Source organism: Canis lupus, chromosome 37, assembly GCF_048164855.1.
Source record: "Canis lupus baileyi chromosome 37, mCanLup2.hap1, whole genome shotgun sequence".
NCBI classification, from domain to species: Eukaryota; Metazoa; Chordata; class Mammalia; order Carnivora; family Canidae; genus Canis; species Canis lupus.
Genome location: NC_132874.1, coordinates 23,339,236 through 23,361,217, shown reverse-complemented (window position 1 = coordinate 23,361,217; position 21,982 = coordinate 23,339,236). Strand labels below are relative to the sequence as shown.

General features: G+C 47.1%; 1 protein-coding gene across 4 annotated transcripts; it reads right to left on the bottom strand.

Annotated features, from left to right (window-relative positions):
- Positions 1 to 412: 412 nt before the first annotated feature.
- Positions 413 to 16,028, bottom strand: SERPINB9 (serpin family B member 9). 4 transcript variants are annotated; one of them, XM_072814110.1, is made up of 7 exons: positions 15,889 to 16,028; positions 13,731 to 13,908; positions 10,275 to 10,412; positions 9,802 to 9,919; positions 7,512 to 7,654; positions 6,108 to 6,263; positions 413 to 5,157 (listed from the first exon to the last, which is right to left on the bottom strand). In XM_072814110.1, the coding sequence occupies exons 2-7, from the start codon at positions 13,896 to 13,898 to the stop codon at positions 4,750 to 4,752; spliced, it is 1,131 nt and encodes a 376-aa protein (XP_072670211.1). In that variant the 5' UTR covers positions 13,899 to 13,908; positions 15,889 to 16,028; the 3' UTR covers positions 413 to 4,749. The 4 variants fall into 4 exon arrangements, with proteins under 4 accessions (XP_072670211.1, XP_072670214.1, XP_072670213.1 ...); XM_072814113.1 differs by having other exon boundaries at positions 9,802 to 9,887; positions 15,889 to 15,949; XM_072814112.1 differs by lacking the exon at positions 15,889 to 16,028 and adding an exon at positions 15,317 to 15,341.
- Between the last annotated feature and the right edge of the window lie 5,954 nt (positions 16,029 to 21,982).

Here is a 21,982-nt window from a genome sequence, read left to right as displayed (position 1 = left end):
GGTGTGGAACTACCAAAGTGCCTACTCATCCACACAACCCTAGGGAATCAATGGGCCAAACATGTGAAGTCAGTTCACATGGAAATAAAGTTTTGAAAGATAATTAAAAAAAAAAAAAAAAGATGGACATAAACCTCATTCATGATTGGAGGAAGATATATGTTTGATATTCTTATTAAAAACTCTTACAGGAGCACCTGGGGGGCTCAGTGCTTGAGCATTTGCCTTTGGTTCAGGCTGTGACCCTGGGGTCCCGGGATCAAGTCCCACATTGGGCTCCCCGCAGGAAGCCTGCTTCTCCCTCTGTCTGTGTCTCTGCCTCTCTCTGTATGTCCCTCATGAATAAATAACACCTTCAAAAAATATAAATATAAATAAAGTAGATACTTCCATAAAAGCCAAGAATAAAACATTTTAAAGGTGTTTATGTAGATTTTATTTCCGTTCCAATACCATGTCACTAAGAACTACACATGTGGTTACATCTCAGAGTTCTTCTTCCTTTAAATTATGTGCAGATCACAGGATTAGACTTTCCTAGTTGAAATGTTAAATAATATGAAAACAGAGTAAAAATTGGAAGTATCCCCCCATTCCCCTCCAAACCTTTACCAGAGATAACCTCTGTTAGCAGTGAAGGCTTAGTCTTTAGACCTTTTCCCATAGGCTCCCATACATGAATTTACATGTACACATACAAAGCTTGTTCACATAAGTGTGTGCATCATGCTGTGCACACACAAGCTGTGTTTTTCACTTAATTGGTTTTCATGATCTTTTTCAGGAACTGCTTATAGACCCTTCACAATTTAAAAAAAAGGTTCTGCATAGTATTGTATAATATAAGTGAATTAAATTCTCCTATTGAGGAAAAAGTAAATTCAAACTGAGTTAAATTGCTAAGGCACCCGCTCGGTGTCCCTGAGAAGCGGAGAATTCTTTGGTGTAGAAAAACCCACACGACTCGTGTCAGAAGGGTTGTTTAGTAGTAGGAGACAGAAATAGTGATTCTCTTTAGTATGTATTAAACTTCAATTGTTTGCTTAGATGTAACTCATAACCAGGTGAGGGAAAAAATGCTCTCACAATTATTATAATGACAATAAAATGTAGAAATAATGAGAAAAACAAAACTATGTCTATATGTATCTATATATAGACTGAGATATATTTAAAAAAAGGATTTGGATAAATGGAGACTCCTCACATTTTTTTAAAACAAGACTAACACTGTAAATAGATTAATTTATCCCAAATTTATATGTTTAATGTCACACTAATCCCTCCAAAAAATATCAAAGTTAAAAAATTATTTTGAGGGGATCTTTGGGTGGCTCAGCAGTTGAGCACCCGCCTTCAGCTCAGGGCATGATCCTGGAGTCCCGGGATTGAGTTCTGCATCAGGCTCCCTGCGTGGAGCCTGCTTCTCCCTCTGCCTGTGTCTCTGCCTCTCTCTCTCTCTGCATCTCTCATGAATAAATAAATAAAATCTTTAAAAAAAATTATTTTGAGTATTGCAAAATTATTCTGAAGTTCACCTGGAAGAATGAAGATGAGAAAATCATCATGAACATTGGGGAAAAACAGATTACTTACAAATAACGTTGAGAAATTGGTTGTAAATAAATAAAATTATATTTCTCCTGAATGTCAACAACACAAAAACAAATTTCAGATGGATTGAATAGTTAAGTCAGTTAAAAACATAATAGTTTAGAAGAAAATATAGGTGACCTACTGGCTTGAATGGGAAAGTCTTTCTAAGAATTGAAAGCAGTGTCAAAAATCGCTAAGGAAAAACCTAGATTTGACTGGGGGTGGAATAAACCTGTTCATTAATAAAATATGGTAACAAAATTTATGAAAAGTTTCTCACCAATAGAAGAAATACAATTGGTGTATATCCTTGTTTAACATACCCTGCAGAGATTTTTACAGAAGTAAAACTTAAAAGTTGTTGAAGTATATTTATATATACTTATATATATACTACTATACTATATACATAATTTTTTTAACTCAACATCAGCTATCCAAGACTAAAGACCTACTCTGTACTTTAGTTTCTAACTCCTATATAATATCACAGAGTATGTCTCACATCTTCATTATCTATTCCCATTGAGATGGACACTTAGGTAGCTCCCGACTCATTGCCAACATAAATGAAGTTGCAGTGAACACTCCTGTGGACTTGTGCGATGACATCACTGGGCCACACACCCAGAAAGGAGCCTGCTGGAGCCCAGAGCAGACGCCAATTGAGTTCACTGACAGATTACTTTCTATCTTGGCCATATTGGTTCCTGGTCCCACAAGTGCTCCCAAATTTCCCTACTTCCTGGCTGATGCTGCATAGTATCCAACTTTCTAACTGACACCAATCTGATGGATGTAGGGCAGTATCTCACGGTATTTTATTTGTATTTTTATGATTAATAATTGACTGTCTTATTCTCTTTGGTTTGCAGGGGTTCTTTGTATACCCTAGTGTTAATTCTTTACTGTTTTTTTTTATAGTTTCTTTCAGTCTCATTATGGGTCCTTCATGGAATGGATTTGAGATACTTGTGTCTGTGTGTGTGTGTGTGTGTGTGTGTGTGTGTGTGTATGCCAACTGTATGATATTTCACCTTATCATTTTTTTTAGATATTTTCATTTTTTTAGATATTGTCTTTCTTTTTTGTTTATTATCAACATCCTTTTTCAGTTCAAAAGCAGTTACAGGTGCTGAGACAACTGATATCCCATATGCAAAAAAAATTAAGTTGGACCCAAACCTCATATCATATACATCAAAATAGATTAACATTCTAAACAGAAGATATAAAATCATAAAAGTCTTAGGAAAAATAGTTGTAAATGTCCATGACTTTGGAGTTGGCAAAGGGTTATTACATATGATACCGTAAGTATGAGTAACAAAAGAAAAAATAGATAAACTGGACTTCACTGAAATTAAAAACCTTTGTGGATCAGAGGGTACTATCAAGAAAGGGGAAATATAACCTAAACAAAGGGAGAGAATATTGCAAACCATATATCTGAGAAGGGTCTAGTATCCAGTATATATAAAGAACTCTTATAACTTGACAACAAAAAGACAACCCTATGAAAAAATGGACAAAGGACTTGAATAGACTTCTCTCCAAAGAAGCTATCCAAACAGCCAGTAAGCACATAAAAAGATGCTCAACACTATTAGTCATCAAGAAAATGCAAGTAAAATGCACAATGAGATTTCACTTCCACCACCAGAGTGGCCATGATTTTTAAAACTGTTCCCACAAGTTTCTCAAGGGTGGGAAATAACAAGTGTTGATAAGGATGTGAAGAAACTGGAACCCTGGTATAACAGTGATCCAAACAAATACACAAATATGCACATGTGTAGGAGGATGACTCACAAATAACCAAAAGATGGAAACAAATCAAATGTCCATCAATGAATGAGTAGACAAACAAGTCGTGCTGCAGCTCTATGGTAGACTATTATTCAGTCATAAAAAGAGATGAAGTACATACAACAACGTGAATGAACCTCGCACACGCCATGCTAAGTAAAAGCCAGAAACAAAAGCAATCCATTTATATGAAATATCCAGAATAAGTAAGTCCATAGAGGTAGAAAGCAGATTGGCAGTTGTCTGGGGTCGAAGGGGGTGAGAGGACGAGGAGTGACTGCACAGGTTTTCCTCTGGGGTGAGGAACATTTTTTGGAACTAGATAGAGGTGGTGGTTGCACAACATTTTCAATGTCCTAAAGGCCACCGCACTGTTTGCTTAAAAATGGTTAATTTTACGCTATGTGAATTTCACCTCAATAACAAATCCTTTAAGAAGGCCCCAATAATGTCACTGATATCTAATCACTTTTTAAAAAAATTACAGAGCTCAGCTGTGATCAAATTACATATCGCTGCATTGTAAGTAGCACATAGACTGCAAAATACACTTCCCAAGCCCTGAGGAATTTAAGGTCTAGTTGGAGAACACGGTGATTAATAAAGCAAACGCCATAAGAGAAATGCCCTCCCTCCATGGGTTCAAAGATGCACATCTGCTTACACAGAAAAGGAAACTATTCTCGGAGAAGATGACATCGGAAATGAGCTTTAAGAGTTGAACGAAATTTTTGTGAGAGTTGGAGGTGGAGAGATACAAGAACGTGAAGAAAGGTATGATCCCTACAAGGGGATCACGTGATAAGTTTAAGGACATAACCTTGTCCCACCTGGCTGTCCTAAAAGCTACATGATTCTGGCAAGATTATTTAAGACCAGATGTCCAAAGGCCGTGACTCCACCCCGTCGTCTCCAATGCCCCAGGCCCTGTTTGCCACCTAGCTGGTGATGCATGAATATTAAACAAAGATAAAATAAAAATGTACATTAAGGAAACTTTCTACAAAGCCCATGCACCAGCGCACGGAGAACAGTAGCCCGAGCTCGCAGCGCTTGTCACCAGGGAAACAGGCTAAGGCAAGTATGCAGCAGGATTTGAGGACCGAGGCGGGACTCAGTGTCACAGGTAAATTACCTACGGAGGGAGGGGGACCCAGTCTGGGGAAGCTCTGCGTCCCATCCGACAGGATGAGGACTGGGCTCTGAACACCCCAAGGAATCACTAAGGTCTCTCGTCCCCTGCCCTACACTGGGTAGGGCCAATGAGGGGCCAGGACAGGGCCAGCTGAGTGTGGACAGGCGCGGGGCAGGACAGGGGTCATGGGGAGACGGAGGGGCTCGCCCTTACGGGGAGGAAAACCTGCCGCAGAACAGAATACTGCCGGCTGCGTTGTGCCTAATGAGGAACAGGAAGGGGTGGTCGGCGCAGAACCTGGGCCCCGACTCGGAGCAGCACTCGGCCACCACCAGGGCCGCGCTGGCCGCCGCCGCCGCCGTGCCCTCCTCGTCCACCTCGAGCACACTCCTGTGCACAAACCTGGACAGACACACATCTCCGCGGGCCGACATCGCCGAGAAGTCGGCCTTGTCCCCCTGAAAGGCATCGGCCATCCCCAAAGGCCCAAGCACCGCGGCCAGGTCGTACTCCTCCCCCAGCTGCAGTCTGGGCAGGAAGACCTCCACGTCGGTGCTCCGCATGCACGCTGGCCCGGTCCACGCGCGGAATCGCTCCCAAGTCAGATGGCTCTCCACCTGGAAGGACCCCAATTACACTTTAAATCTCACGGCTCAGTACAGGTTGACACTTCCCTTCCCCCCCCACCTGTGGGCGCGGGCCTAGCAGGGAGCACCCCGGTGGCCCTTCCCCGTCTTACCCAGCGGCCGCAGGGTCACCGCTTTATCCCGACAACCGTCAAGGCCTACCTGACTCTGCTTTCCCTTCGTTTTCTTTTTCTTTCTTTTCTCTCTTTCTCTCTCTCCTTTCTCTCTTTCTCTCTCTCCTTTCTTTCTTTCTCTCTTTCTTTCTTTCCTTTTGCCCCCTGCTCAGCGGGGAGTCTGCTTCTCCCTCTCCTTCTGTCCCTCAAGCGCACACTGCTCTCTCTCTCTCTAATAAATCTTTAAAAAATAGATAAATAAAATATAATGCTAACAATGATCATGATAGTAATAATGGAACGCATTTATTCAGGGCTTATTATGTCCTAATGCGCTAAGTTTGTTACCTGAACCACCCTCATTTCAATCTCATAACCCTCAAGCAGAGGTTGTCCACTTGAGAGGTTGTCTTTAATAAAATTAAATATTTAATGTATTTATTCATGAGAGAGACAGAGAGAGAGAGAGAGGCAGAGACCCAGGCAGAGGGGAAGCAGGCTCCCCGCAAGGAGCCTGATGCGGGACTCGACCCCAGGACCCCAGGGTCACACCCTGAGCCCAAGGCAGATGCTCAACCACTGAGCCCCCCAGGAGTCCCACCATCCCCATTTTCGAGGCCCAAAAACGGAGTTAAGGAATTTGGCAAGATCACGTGGATAACAATGGGAGGAGTGGGTCCTGGCGGGCCGCTGGGTTCCAGAGGCCAGCGCCTGAACGCTGTGCCCGCTGCCTGGCTGCGCACACCATGGACGTGGAAGGTAACACACGCTGACCGCGGCGCTTGAGGCCTAGCAGGAAGGACGCAGAGGGCATCCCTGGACCCTCACCGAGCTGAGCTCCACGTGGTCGTCCGGGAGCAGAATGAGCATGCTCAGCTCGTCGCCCACATAGGGCAGCTCCAGGACCTGCGTCTGCAGCTCTTCGATGTAGGCGAGCTTAAACGTGGCTTCCTGGTACATCATCTGCACTGGCCTTTGCTCCTTCTGATGGGAATTAAACAGGTGAGCACAGAATTAAAAACAGACTCTTGAAAGCGGCAATAAAAATTTCCAAAACAGCTATAATTGGCTCCAGGAGTGTTTTCAGCCCCCCTGATGGAAGCAATATTCGTGTGCTAGCTCTGACTCTTTCCTGTCACCACCACAAGGCCCGTAGTGCAAGCAAATACGGTGCCAGCCTAGGAAAGGACACGTTTTATTCAGCGAAATAAACGCGACACTGCATTTTTCGCAGGAGGCAAATCCAATTTCCTCATGTAAAATCTGCAATACATCTAAGGAAACAATATAATCAAATGAACTGAAACAGAAAACTATTTGTATTCAAGTGGAAAACGTGTTAATGATAAAGAAAAAGAAACTGAAGAGTTTCGCAGCAGTGTGACCCGTAGTGTATGCAGACGGCCCCTCAGAAAGCAGAGGGAATTACATGTCTCTTCACATATTTAAATCCACTTGTTCCAATTCTGATACTCGAATCCAATGCAATATGTATTTTTTTAAAGTACAGAAGAGGTAATATGCACGCAGAAGTTCATTGGACTACTCATTAAATTTTTAAAAACTGATATGGATCAGCTATTATAAAAATTAGATGCTAGAAAGGTCCTCCCCCAACACACCTTTATAACTAAAGGGCTGATTATATGAAGTACACCTTATGCCCCCCCCAAAAGGATTTACCTGTAAAGTGTAAGTTTCCTAATTTCATGAATTTTTTTTTTCCACAAGCTGGGAGATTCCACAAGCTATTTTAATGCCTAACATCTTTGTCAGTTTTAATATTACAAACATATAAATACTAGATCAATAATGATTAACAATAATCCAAGTCTATACTTATTTTAATTTTTAAAATATCTGATTAAAATGATATTGACTCCTTCTATATGCTCCCCAACACATACAACATATCACACTTCCTGAACACTTGTTTTTTGCTTTCTGTTAAGCTTACTGGACTTAGAAAAAAAGTCTTAAGTTTCCTGAATTAGGTGGCAGCAATGAATGTAGGAGAAATTATCAGAGGCCATAGGAGCAGTAATAAAATGCAAAAAAAAAAATCATAGCAAATAATTTTTATTTCTCAGTTCTCTTCTACTTTAAAATTCCATTCACAAAGGTGTTAAGTTTCAGAATTATTTTTAGCCAATCATTTATGTTTTTACAAAGTTAACTATTTCCATTCACTTTCTTCATGAAACTAGGAGGATTTCTGAAAGCTTCTCTCACCTGGTTTATTCTAAAAGGCATTTCCCTTGTGTACCTTTTGTCGAACTGTTCATTCCACCTTCCTTTGAAGTAGATGGCATTGACAAGAACCAGCCTGGTCTTTGCATCAATTGAGCCACCTGGCAACAGCTCTTGAATTTTACCTTCCAGGAAAAGTAGAGAATATATTCAGGTTTTTTTTCTTTTCACAGAAGTGTGATGAATAAATTGTGGTAAGGCTTACTGGCAGATGCTTGTTTTTTTTGTTTTGTTTTTTTTTTTTTTGGTTTTTTTTTTTGTTTTGTAGATTCTTGGTTATTAATCAAGAACCAAATATTCATTTCTTTTTGAAATGAGCTGAGTTCGGACTGTTATGTGCAGAAATAAAAAAACAACACATACAAGTGGTATTTCACAGCCAGGTCACCAATGCTGTGGGGACAGTCACAGAGTTGATAACAGCACAAGATTTATAAATCACTCAAAGAAAAACACTATACTAGGTCAGACATGAAGGTAAGCAGGATATGAGAGATGGGCTGGGAGGGACTTCTGTTAATCTCAAGTGGTAAAATGGAGTGTGTAGTTAATGCACGGACGTCACAACCAGCGCTAACAGCTGTGTCCGCATCGGAGGCAGCCAGGATGAATGGCTCAAAGGGGAAATAGCTGAGGCTGGGCAGCCTGGGTGCTCTGAGGAGCTTCTGGAAGGATCTGGAAGAGATTTCACTATTTGATTCTCTAAACAAAACACCAGGACACCTGGGTTGCTCAGTGGTTGGGCGTCTACCTTCAGCCCAGGTCGTGAATTTGGAGTCCTGGGATCGAGTCCACATCGACCTCCCTGCATGGAGCCTGCTTCTCCCTCTGCCTGTGTCTCTGCCTCTCTCTCTCTCTCTCTGTCTCTCATGAATTAATAAATAAAATCTTTAAAAATAAATAAATAAAATAAACAAAACACCAGACATTCCTGGGAAAGGTAAAGTGGGCCAGTGAAAGACACCCCCTTCTTCCCTGGATATCATGATGTATTTTTCCAACCAACCAAGAGCAGCCCTACTGAGTCGCTGCCCCCAGATGCCCTAAGGGGCAAATATTCCAAGAAATGGTAGCAACCACTGCTGGCTCTGTAAGGACAGACAACCTCTCGTTCTCTGTGGCCCGACTTAGTCACAGTGCTCCTCGAGGTGCTATGCTTAGCAGTTAGCGCGGAGGGTCCTGCGTGGCTCCAACATCAGCGGGCACGCGGCCCACGATCAGAACCCTCCACTCTGGGGATCCCTGGGTGGCGCAGCGGTTTGGCGCCTGCCTTTGGCCCAGGGTGCGATCCTGGAGACCCGGGATCGAGTCCCACGTCGGGCTCCGGTGCATGGAGCCTGCTTCTCCCTCTGCCTGTGTCTCTGCCTCTCTCTCTCTCTCTCTCTGTGTGACTATCATAAATAAATAAAAATTAAAAAAATTTAAAAAGAACCCTCCACTCTGTAAAAGAGAAACGAATCAGGCTCAAGGCCAAACAGAGCGTGATTTCAGTCCGTCGAGCTGCCCGGGCCTGAGGCAGCGTCTGCGGCCTCTCCAATCTGGGCTCAGCAAAGCTCACGGGGGAGTGTGAGCAGCCCTGAAAGCAGAACAAGGCAGTTTCGTGGGCAGCCTGGGGAGGTGGGGGGTAAGGAAGGCCGCAGAGAATTTCCAGAGAGGAAGCCCAGGCGCCTGTCTCACAGCAGAACCAGAGCGAGCCACCTCCCAGGGGCCCTGCGAAGGGCACGGGCCACGTGAAGCTACGCTTCAGTCAGTGCAAGCTATTAAGCTGGAAATCTGGCCTATTGGTTTCTTTCTTTCTTTTTTAGAAGATTTTATTTATTTATTCCTGAGAGACACAGAGAGAGGCAGAGACACAGGCAGAGGGAGAAGCAGGCTCCATGCAGGGAGTCCCATGTGGGACTCGATCCCAGGACTCCGGGGTCACAGCCTGAGCCCAAGGCAGATGCTCCACCACTGAGCCTCCCAGGTGCCCCTGGCCTATCAGTTTCTTTGGACATTTGTATCAGTCCTTCTGGTCCCAGGGGAGCGGATAAACTCTTTGGTGTCTGCTGTTGCACACCTGAGCATCTGCCCAGAACCCCTGTGAGGCCATTAAGGTGCAAATAAGGCAAGAGGCCCAACCTGTCAGCGCCCAGACCAAGTGAAACACTAGTGAAATCTGAAGTCGGAGCAGCAGGAAAAGCAAGGGGAGGAGAACCAGGGGAAGGAGGGGAAAGCCGAGGGTGCGGGGAGGGTCGGGGGGGAGGGGGAGGTAACTGCAAGCAATTCTGACCTTCAGTCTTCTCTGAGACCCAAGCGTTGATGTGCTTCCTGGACGGCTCTGCCGCTTTGGCAAAGGGAAGCTGTTCCAACTCAGCACTGTAGAACCGAACACAGGATTCCTTAAAGGTCTTTGGAAAGAAAAGTGCAATGCGGCTATATTCCGAGATAAAGTCTAGTTTCCCCCCCAAATCGGGATATTACATACATTTTATTAAAATGAGTCTACATCTCTTGAAACTGATCGAATCTTAGTCCACTAGGCACTGTAACAGCAGAGTTTATAAAGAGGGAAGTACTAAGCCATGAATAACCAGAAATGGATAAATGAATTTTAGAAGTAGTCAAATTCTTAAAAATTCAAGGCACGGTTATAGAAATAGGATTTTAAAAAACATGTTTACCATAATTTTCAGTTCTTTGGGATCTTCCTTTCAGACTCTATACTTTGATTACAACTTTTATTGTCCTGCTGACTCAACTTACCGGGAGGAATTCACAAGTCTTTTCTCCAAAGAGCCTGTTGGCTGTTCGGAGCAAGTACTGGGTGCCAGGTTTGTTCACTTCCGCGAGAAGCGACTGGAAACTCTGATGAATGTCTTTCTCTGTGCTTAATGAAAGCACCTGTTGAGAAAACATAATTTTGAAATTTATGAAGATTGTTCTTTGGGAGGCACCTGGGTGGCTCAGTCAGTTGAGCATCTGACGCTTCATTTCAGCTCAGGTCATGATCTTGGTTGGGGTCATGAGAGCAAGCCCTGCGTTGGGCTCTGCGCTCAGTGCAGAGTCTGCTTGACATTCTTTCTCCATCTCCCTCTGTCCTTCCCCCATCTCTGCCAGTTGCTCAAGCACTCTCTCTCTCTCAAAAAAAAAAACAAAAACAAAAAAAAAAAGAATGTCTCAAAAAATCTGTAAGCAAAATTCTTTCCCAAATACTCCACAAAATTTTCCTTTAAAGGGCATTGTTTTCTCTTTTTTCAAAAGGAACATTACTTTCAATTTAATTGCAGATTTAATACCTACTAGGGCAACAGGATGTGGGGGTGGGGAGAAGATATAGAAAGAAAAGGGGGGAGGCAGAGAACAGAAAACAAGGGAGTAAGACACAATGAATGAAAGGCCTAAATGTGAGACAGGAATCCATCAGAATCCTAGAGGAGAACACAGGCAGCAACCTCTGTGACCTTGGCCGCAGCAACTTCTTGCTAGATATGGCCCTGAAGGCAAGGGAAACAAAAGCAAAAATGAACTACTGGGACTTCATCAGGATAAAAAGTTCTGCACAGCAAAGGAAACAGTCAACAAAACTAAAAAGCAACCTAGAGAATGGGAGGAAATATTTGCACATGATGTATCAGATAAAGGACTAGTGGCCAAAACCTACAAAGAACTTATCAAACTCAACACTCAAAAAACAAACAAAAATCCAGTCAAGAACTGGGCAGAAGACATGAAACAGGCATTTCTCCAAAGAAGACCTACACATGATCCAGACACATGAAAAAATGCTCAGCATCACTCGGCATCAGAGAAATACAGCAAGTGCTTGCTTCGGCAGCACATTTACTAAAAAGAGAAATACAGCAAAACCACAGTGAGATACACAGTGAGGATGGTTAAAATGAACAAGACAGGAAATGACAGATGTTGGCGAGAATGTGCAGAAGGGAAACCCTCTTGCACCGATGGTGGGAACGCAGGCTGGCGCAGCCACTCTGGAAAACAGTGCGGAGGTTCCTCAAGACGTTGAAAATAGAGTTACCTTATGATCCAGCAATTGCACCACTAGGTATCTATCCGAAGGATACAAACAGCAATTTGAAGGGGCACCTGCGCCCCAATGTTCACAGCAGCAATGTCCATAACAGTGAAAATATGGAAGGAGCCCAGGTGTCCTTCGACAGATGAATGGATAAAGAAGAGGTGTTCTATATAGACAATGGACTCAGCCATCAGAAGGGATGAACTCTTCCCATTTGCAGTGGTGTGGACGGAACTAGAGGGTATTAGGCTAAGTGAAATAAGGCAGTCAGAGAAAGAAAAATACCATATGATTTCACTCATATGTGGAATTTAAGAAACAAAAGAGGTGAATATAGGGGAAGGAAAGGGAAAATAAAATAAGGTTAAAACAGAGAGGGAGACAAACAACAAGGGACTCTGATCTACAAGGACACAACACACTGAGGGTCGCTGGAGGAGGGCGGGTCGGGGGAGGGGGTAACTGGGTGATGGGCATTATAGGAAGCCACGGGATGTAATGAGCACTGGGTGTTGTATGCATGTGACACTAAATTTTACCCCTGAAACTAATAATCTACTTTATGTTAACTAAATTGAATTTAAGTTAAACATTTTTTAATTTAAAAAGAGCAGGGGAGTAAGAGTTGGCTTTTCTACCTAAATAGATCTCTATTGTTTCAAGGCAGGTAATAGAAAGGGGCACCTGGGTGGTGCAGTCCACTAAGTATCCAACTATCGGTTTTGGCTCAGGTCATGATCTCAAGGTTGTGGGATCAAGCCCCTTGTCAGGCTCCATGCTTCAGGGAGTCTGCTTGGGACTCTCCCTCTCCCTCTCCGTCTGCCCCTCTCTTTCTCAAATGAATAAGTAAATCTTAAAAAAAAAAAAAAAAAGGTAAGTAGTGACAAGGATAAGAGGGGCTCAGAAAAGGGGCTTTTATAAAATTTTGCATCCCAAGGAAAACATAAGTATGAACTATATCCTATATAGAGGGAAACTCGCATCTAAGATTCACAAGGAAAAAAACCCAACAGCACAAGGAAAAAAACCCAAAAGCACATACAATTAAAAGCATGAAAGGTTCATGGGGAGATGGGAAGAAATACAGTCAGTGGGGGAAACCTCACTTTCCGTCCCCACCAGTGCACACAGAATCTGAAAGCTAGTTCCGTGAGAGAAGGTCCCTTAGTGCTCTAAGCAACGTGCACTTAGCATAGCCAGTGCCATTGCCGTCCAGCCGAGCCCAGGAGGATCAGGAATTTCAATGTCTCTGAACACAAAGTAACTGATCTTGAGGCTCTCAAAAAAAGCCCCCAGAAGGGTTCATCAGCTAGCTTAAAGCATAGAAAGTTCGGTAGGCTAAAGAAGCCCCCCTCAAAAAAAAAAAAAAAAGAAGACCCCCTCTACACCTAAACCTTCAATCCCTCCTACCGCAAGCTGAAAAAATGAAAAAAAAAAAAAAAATCACCCCAGATAAAGTTCTCAAGGGAAAAAAAAGTCCTATCAAAACCAAGAGCCACACTGATCCACACGTCGTCGACAGTGAAGGTATCTACAGGGGCAGGAGAAAATAAGCTTTCAGGTTTTATCTCGGGCACATGTCCCTCTGCTCGCTCCATCCCTTCAGGACAGGGATCGACTTTTTATCATTTTCCGATGTTTGCCGAACGTCTGTTAAGCAGACTAGGCCACATGATATAGTGTGTATGTGTAACAAAGACATGTGGTTTTTTATCCACTTGTGCGTATTTTTGTCCATCCCCTTACTGAGCTAGGAAGGCATGTTGGCATATTAATGGCTTGAAATAGATCTTAACCTACCTGTCTGCCAAAGAATAGTCATAGCCATGCAGTCTTTTACTCCAAAAATGAGAGCTCTTAGCCGCTTAGATTTCAAAGAATTTCAGTACTGATTTCTAAACAGAGATAAAGCGCTAGGACAAGATTTTGATGGTCTCATCCAGGTTATTAATTAGGGAACTTCCCCCCAAAAAGCATCTCAGTGGAGGAGACTCCCGGCCCTGCCCTTTCTGTCTTGGTCTCTAGCAGCGCCACCGGCACACGGAGGCACAGATGTGTGCACACACCTGGCACCCCCCCATCCTGCCTTATGGGAGCTCTGGAGTCAGAGGTATGAAGCTGGGCCATAGAACATAACCCCCCAAAGGCCTTCTCTTCCCCTGGGCGACAAGCAGGTTTACCTGGGCCACCTGGGCAGCGGTGTTTCCTTTTGCCCCCAGGTAGACCATGGCCAGGGCAGAGGAGATGATCACAGGAGAGTAAAACACGTTGCGTGAAGGGTCATCTTGACACAGCATCTTTAAAAGGCGGATGGCGAAGGTGCCATTTGCTTCAGAAAGAGCCTCCATGATGCAGGGTCTGGAACCAGAGCAGAGAGAGAAAGGCTGCTTCAACCCACCCCCGAAAGCTACTGCCTTACTACGTGGCAAAGCGGGAATTGTACATTTTTAAAATTTTTATTTATTTTTAGATTTCATTGATTTATTCATGAGAGACACAGAGAGAGGCAGAGACACAGGCAGAGGGAGAAGCAGGCTCCACGCAGGGAGCCCAATACGGGACTCCACCCCTGGGCCTCCAGGATCACGCACTAGGCCCCTAGGCTGAAGGCAGGTGCTAAACCACTGAGCCACCAGGGGATCCCTGCATTTTTTTTTTTTTTTTTTAGATAATAAAGCTCATAAGTATTTTCAGTTGGAGGAAAATCCATTTCCTGTGGCTCTCCATCCAAAAAACAAGTCCCAATTTTAATGTAATTAGCCACGTGTGGTGCTGGCAGCAGATCAAACCAGCCCGGGAGCCTTGGGAAAGTGAAGAGCACTCAGCGTCCGGAGATCAGGGGAGTCCAATCCTCTGTCACAAGGACCAGCTCTTCGGGTCTGTGGAGGGGCACAGGGTCAGGGCAAAGGAAACTTCTGAGAGTTTCACCTCTGCAGCAGACTACAGTCTCCCTATCCATCTGCTAATTCTTGAGAAATGTTTGAGATGCTGGTGAAAGAGAGGCTACAGCTGGGTATGAAATTGGCTGCGAGGCAAGGACCTTGCACCTACAGTGACTGGTCACCGGCCAAGGGACAGCCAGTGCGCTCTCTCGCTGAGCAGGCCTCGGCACCTGGAGGCCAACTCAAAGCACCCACCGCCGCCCCTAGGGCCTAGGGGCCAAGTGACCCTCAGACATTGGAAATGAGGGTGAGGCGACTGTGTGTTTTTGGTTTACGATCTTTGTGCTGAGTCAGAAACACTGATTTGAGAGTTTTACCCATTAGTCCCAGCAGAAGCCGCTGGCGCGGACTGTGCCTGAGAGGGCAAGGACCCGGCCCTTGGGACACCTGAGTGGAGAGGCCAGGGGGAGCAGAGAAGAGCCCAGAAGGAGGTGAACCGAACCGTCCAGAATGGGGAGGCCAGTAGCTCTGAAGCTCCAGAAGCATAAAGGTGAGTGGGCAGGTGTGCCGGCCACAGGTGAAGCCGGCGGCCTCATCCTACCACCCCGCAGCCCACATTTGGCCAGGGAATTAGCTAAGCTTGGAAAGGGAGGGCCCCTTTCCTGGGGCCCCTCCACCCTGGGGCCTCCCTGACTCCCGGCCGCAGCTCCTCCTCCCCTCGCGCCCATCAGCACCCATCACCGAGGGTTCCCTTCTGCTGCCTCCTAGCCCTTGAACCAGCCTGCTCCTCTTGAGCCTGCATCCTCTGCTCCCTCTAGGAGCTTCCAGCTGTCCACCCCCCCTCCCGCCCCCCCAGCGCTCTGCCCTCTGACGGGGGAGCCGACCTTTCGGCCTTCCTCTTCAACCTGCCTGGGCCTGGGGATAAGCTCCTCCACCTGTCGGCCTCCCTTGCTGCAGCCTCCGCCTCCAGCCCCCTGACCACCTTTGCGTCCCTCCAAGTCACCCCCGCGCCCCTGGAAACAGTTTCTCCAACTCCAGGCCCCCCTCCACCCCGGCCGGTCTCCCCGCGCCCGCGCCCCAGCGCCCCCAGCAGCCCCCCTGCAATCCCCGCCTTGCCCGGGGATGCTCCGGCGGCCCGGGAGGCCTGCGAGGGCGCCGCGGGCACGGGAGGGGCTGCAGCCGCGGCGCGGAGGGGGGCGGAGGGCACGACCGCGGGGTCGAGAGCTGCAGCCGCGCTCCGGGGACCTTAGCGGGAAGGGGACGGGCGGGGACGGCGTCCGCGGGGACCCCAGGGGGGGGGGGGGCGGGGGGCCTCGCCGGGGACCGGACCCGGGCGCCCTGGGGCCCTGCGGAGCACCGAGCTGTGTTTCCGGCCACGGGGAGAGGCGATCCCGCCCGCCCAGGCTCCACGCCCGAGCGCCCGCCACCGCCCCCCGCCGCGGCCCGGAGCCCTCACCTGCCACCTCCGCCGCGCGCCGCTCTGCCCGCAGGCCACGCTCCGCCGCCCCGCCGGAGACACCTCTAAGCCTCCCGCCCCCGGGGGCGGCGCCTCGGGGCAGGCGGGGTCCCCCGCCGCGGGTCAGGGCCCGGTGGGACGCCCCGCCCCCTCCCGCCCCCCCTTTCCGCTCTCCGCTCCTCCTCTCCCCTCCCCCTCCCTCTCCCCCCCTCCCTCCTCTCCCCCAGTCCGCTCCCCCTCCCTCTCCCCTCCAGCTCCTCCTCCCCGCTCCTCCTCCCCCTCCCCCCTCCCCCCTTCCCCTCCCGCTCCCCCTTTCCTCTCTCCGCTCCTCTCCCCCCCCTTCCCCTCTCCCCTTCGCCCTCCCTCTCCCCCTCTCCCCTCCCCCTCCCGCTCCTCCTCCCCGCTCCTCCTCTCCCTCCCTCTCCCCCTGCCCCCTCCTCCTTCCCCTCCCTCTCCGCCTCCCTCTCCCCCTCCGCTCCCCTCCCTCTCGCCCCCCTCCCCGCTCCCCCCCTCCCCGCTCCCCCTGCCGCTCCCCTTGCCCCCTCCGCGCTCCCCGCTCCTCCTCCCCCCTCCCGCTCCTCCTCCCCGCTCCTCCTCTCCCTCCCTCCCCCCTCCTCCTTCCCCTCTACCCCCCCCCCCCGCTCCGGCCCCGCCCCGTCCCCGCCGCACCAGTCCCACCCCCCGGCTCCGGCTGGACGCGCCCGGGTCGGCCCGCGGCCTCGGAAACCGAGGAGGAAGCGAAAGGCGTTTCCCGACTGGCGACGCGCGGGCGGGTCCGGCTCCGGCGCCCGCGGGTGACCCCGGGGAGGGAGGCCCGGGGGCGGGGGACGCGCACGCCCGGCTCCCGACTCGCGGCAGCTCAGCGCCCGCGCGGGTCCCCGCCGTGCAGGAGCGGGGGCTGCGGTCGCTCCTGCACCCTCCGACCCGGGCTGCAGGACGCACCTGCGGCAGGTGCCTGCCCGCCCCCCTGCGGGACCTGCGCCCTCCCCTCCGGGGCCCCGGCCGCCTGCACCCCAGCAGCGCCCCGCTACCTGCACCTGCGGGGGCCGAACAGGTGCGCTGGGTCAGACCCGCCCGGGATAGGGACTTGTGAGGCGGAGTGGACTTGCGGCCGGGGGGGGGGGGGGGGGGGGGGGGGGGGGGTAGGGGTGGGGGTCAGCGGGCACCGCCCCCGGGTATCAGCCTCGCCTCGCTCCCAGGCCGCGGACCGGGGCCTCGGCGTTTAACAAAAAGCATTTCTTGTTGATGTGATGATGTCCAGAAGGAGGAAGCAGGGCAGATGCCTTTCCGAGGCCGAGGGGTGTCCCCGGAAGCCTTGTCCTTCGGGACACTTCGCCTCCTATTTCAAATGAACCTGAATTAGCGCATCCTCCCAGGGTCTGAGGAGGAGGAGGCCAGCCAGGTGGCTCCAGGTAGTTACCGAGGCCCCCACTCGTGGGCCAACCCCTGTGCCTTCCCGACCCTGAGAGCAGGTGTCTCCCTTCAAAATAATAATAATAACAGCTCTATTGAGATACGATTAGCACACCTTAATACTCACCTTTTAAAAGTATATGATCCAGGGGCACCTGGGTGGCTCAGCCGGTTAAGCTGCCTTCTTCTGCTACCCACCGTGTTCAAAGGTTAATCCTTGCTGGTTTAAGGTATCAATGATCTGTACTTCATTTCTTTTTATGACTGATAATATAATAATATTGAGTGTGCACATATATATCCATTTTGATTATTCACCAATTGATAGACATTTGGGTTGTTTCCCTCTTTTGTCTGTTGTGTACAATAATGCCACTGTGAACATCGCCATATAAGGTTTTGTGTAGACACCTATTTTTGTTTCTCTTGCGTCTATACCCGCAGTGGAATTGTTAATTCACATAGTAAGTCTATATTTAACTTTCTTTTTTTTTTTTTTTTTGGATTCTTTTTTTTTTTATTTATTTTTTATATTTAACTTTCTGAGCAAATGTCAAAATATTCTTCAAAGCAGCGGCACAATTTTACCACCATCACCGTATGTGGGTTTCAATTTCTAGACATCTATTGTTCTTTTTTTTTATTTTAGCCATCCAAGTGGGTATGAAGTGATACCTCATTATGGCGTAGAACTGTATGACTATGACTATTACTAATAAGCTGTATTAGTCCCTGATGCCTAATGATGCTTCATGTACTTACTGGCTCTTTGTCTAGCTTTCTCAGAGAAAAATTAAGCCAAATACTTTGCTCATTTTCAAATTAGGTTGTCTTTATTGTTGAGGGTTTTTAAAAAGATTTTATTTATTTATTTAAGATAGAAAAAGAGGGATCACACAAGAGGGGAGCAGGGGGAGAGGGAGAAGCAGGCTCCCCACCGAGCAGAGAGACCGATGTGGGGCTCCATCCCAAGACCCCCCGGGATCATGACCTGAGCTGAAGGCAGACCCTTAACCAATGAACAACCCAGGTGCCCCTGTTGTTAAGTTTTAACTAAGTTTTTATTCATTTCATCATCACACTGCATAATCAAACTGCTCAAAACCAAAAAGAGAAAAATCTTAAAAGTGATCAAAGAACAAAGGTACAGCAAAACAGAAATAAAGATGAATATTAGATTTTCCTTTGGAAACAATGCAAGCAGGGATACAGTGGAGATACATTTTTCAAATACTGTAAGAAAAAAGAGAAACCATCAACCAAGAACTCCGTCCCTTTCAAAAAAAAATTTTTTTTTAAATGAAGGTGGAATAAAGACTTTCAGACATACAAAAGCCAAATGCTTTCATCACCAACCAACCTTGTACTTCAAGAAGCATTGAAGTAATTGCTTCATGCAGGCAGACTAAAAATAATAAAGAAATAGGATTTACCCAATATATATAAGAACTCTCAAAATGCAATAAGTACCCTCTCCTCTCAAAACAAACAAAAAAAATTGAGTGACAGATTTTAAAAGATGTATTTCACCAGAGAACAAATATGGATTGCAAATGGACACAGGAAAAAATGCTGAACGTCACTAGTCATTATGGACATGCCCACTAAAGCCTCAATGAGATGACATTATACACATACTGGAATTGTTAAAATTAACAACACCGACCATACTAAGTGTTGGTCAGGAGGCAGAGCATTGGGAACTCTCATTTGAGCTACTGGGAATGTTAAACGGCATAACTATTTTGGAAAACGATTTTAGAGTTTCTTAAAAAATTAAACCTGCCGTATGATCCAACTATTCCCCACTCCTCTATGAAGGGAAATGACCGCATCCGTTCATACAAAGACTTTGCAAATGCATGTTCATAGCAATTTTATTTACAATAGTTAAAATCATTGCAACAACCTAACAGGTGAATGGATAAGCAGATTACAGTGTATCCGTACAAAGGAATATAACTTAGCAGTTTTTTTTTTTTATGATAGTCAGAGAGAGAGAGAGAGGGGCAGAGACACAGGCAGAGGGAGAAGCAGGCTCCATGCACCGGGAGCCCGACGTGGGATTCGATCCCGGATCTCCAGGATCGCGCCCTGGGCCAAAGGCAGGCGCCAAACCGCTGCGCCACCTAGGGATCCCAACTTGGCAGTTTTAAAAAATGAACTACTGATACCCACAACAACATGGATGGATTTCAGAATGCTTGTACTGAGTGATAGAAGCTGTGTCCAAAAGAAGTACGTGTCGTATGCTTCTATATGTATAAAATTCTATAAAATGCAAACTAATCCAGAGTGGCAGACAGCAGGGTAGTGGTTGCCTGAGGACTGAGGGTGTGTGGGTAGAATGGGGCAAGGAGGGAGGGCAAAGAAGGATTAAAAGGCATAAGAGGAGCCTTCAGGTTGTGGTGGATGTGTTCCTTATCTTGATTATGGTTTTACTAGTGCATCCAGGATCACAACTTATTGACGTGTACATGTCAGATATGGGAAGTTTGTTGTATTCATTATACCTTAATAAAGTTGTGGGATAATTTTTAGAGGATGAAATGAAATTATAATTTGTAGATGTCTGCTTTCCGGTCCTGTGGATTATTATTTTTTTTTCCAAATCCATTTTAGAAAGCACAGTCCCTGAAATGGATGTGGTCTAACAGGGAACATAGCCTGGCTTGGTGTAATATAAATTTATATTATAATATAAAATATATATTATAGTACATACAATATAAAATATATTAATTATAATTATATAATTATCAACTATAATTATATAATCACACAATATAATTATATATTATATACTTAATTATATATAATTAATATATTATATATTAAGTATATTAAATATTAGATATTACATAATTATATTGATGTATAATTATAATGTATAATATAAAATATGTATTATAATATAAAATATATATATAATAAAAATACATATATAAACTATAATATAAAATCTATAAATAGATGGCTCAGGTAACAGGCTGATGAACTGTGAATCCAAATTTGGACCAGGGACAACCATGGTTCAGTCCAAGTCATAAAGAATAAATCAGGCAGCGGTGAGCAGTAGCATAAGTGGGAACATAAATCATTACTTTTTGGAGACCAGTTTGGGAGGAGCCTCAAAATGCGTCCAACTTTTATCGCAACAGTACTAGGTTTAGGAGGATTTCCTTTAGAACATTAAGGATGTTAGCAAATAATCAGGATATTCATAACGGTACAGTATATAATATAAATAATTTCAATTACCCAAATTGTCTACAAGTAAATAGATCACAAGAGATACGGACAATCATACAGTGGAGGTGTACGAGTACTGACGTTGATGATGTGGGAAGATAATTACGTTGAGGAAGGTCGAGAGTAAGAAAGGGCAGCAGATGTCTATGACTAACCTGTGGGAAAATGATTATAGGTTTATATTTCCATCCATGTGTTGGTTTAACCACACCACACCCCGCCCCGCCCCTCCCGGAGTTTCCCTGGTACAGTCGAAAGCAGCCTCCTGCTCGGAGAGGAGAGCCCCAGGGAAGAAGGCCAGCCCAGGTGGGTGGCAGTTGCAGGAAGCAGAGGGAATTTACGTCCAAGGCTTGTCTCGGGTGGATCCCGCCTCCACCCACCACGACCTGGAGCTCACCATCCACAGCGGAGATCGCTGGGTGTGAATTTGCAGACTGCTTAAGTTTGCTTTGTATTTCCTATAGTTTCTAAATTTCTGCCACAACACATACTCTTCTGTAATCAAAAAAAAAAAAAAAAAAGATCTTACGTAGGGAGGTCCTGTCTTAAGCAAGGGATGCGCTTGGGCCACACGGGGCCACACGGGGCCGCGGTTCCCAGGCGTTGGTGCCCTGGGGAGGGTTTCTCTGGGGGCTTCAGGAGAGCCAGGCAGAGCTTTGGGGGTGCTTCCAGGGGGTGGCGATGGAGAGGCTTGCAGGCATGTGTGCGGAGCCCCACGTCCTGCCCTGAAGCTCCTGCTAAGCCCCTGGGCTTCTATCTGCCTGTGACTACAGGGACTCACTGAGACGCCTGCACAGCACGTGGGGCTCTCTGGGTGACCCTGAGCAGGACGCGAGACACCCTGTCTTGTTGTTGAAGGGACAGCGCCCGGATGGCTGCAGGGGGAAGGCGTCAAGATCTGCAGCTTTGCGAGCCGTGGGGCCTGGGCCCTGGCATTTCCAGGCGAGGTGGGCAGGGGTGGGTGGCAAGCTCCGAGGTGACCCCAGGACGAAGAGCGGATGATTGGTCCGTAGATCCCTGGAGGTGCCCCTAGGACACCCACAAATAATGAGCCGGCCCGGGAGGAGGCCATCCAGGCCTGTCTGGGGTGGGGGGGTCAGCCCCACGGTGGTCACCGCGAGCAGCGCCTTCTCAGCCCGGCCTGGCCTGCGGGGACGGCCACAGCACCTTCCTCTGGACAGAAGAGTCCAGCGCTGCTGGCTTCCCGGTGCCGGAAGGGACAGGGAGGGGTGACCCGAAGGCAGGTGGTGCGTGTGGCCGCCCCTCTGCTTTGATCTGGGGAGGGACACTTGCACGTCCCTCAGGAGCTTTCCTGGATTTGCCCAGGTTCTGAACTTCGCAGATGTCTGCACTTTTTCCAGCCGTAAAATCCAGGCGACATCCTGTGTCCAGGGGCACACTCACCATCCCCACCCCTTGTGCAACAAGG

Coding starts and splice junctions, on each gene's coding strand:
- SERPINB9 (XM_072814110.1), bottom strand. CDS start 13,898: ATGGAGGCTCTTTCTGAAGCAAATGGCACCTTCGCCATCCGCCTTTTA. Junction 6,264..7,511: donor TGCCTTTTAGAATAAACCAG/GTGAGAGAAGCT, acceptor AATTCCCATCAG/AAGGAGCAAAGGCCAGTGCA. Junction 5,158..6,107: donor ACCACGTGGAGCTCAGCTCG/GTGAGGGTCCAG, acceptor GGGTCCTTCCAG/GTGGAGAGCCATCTGACTTG.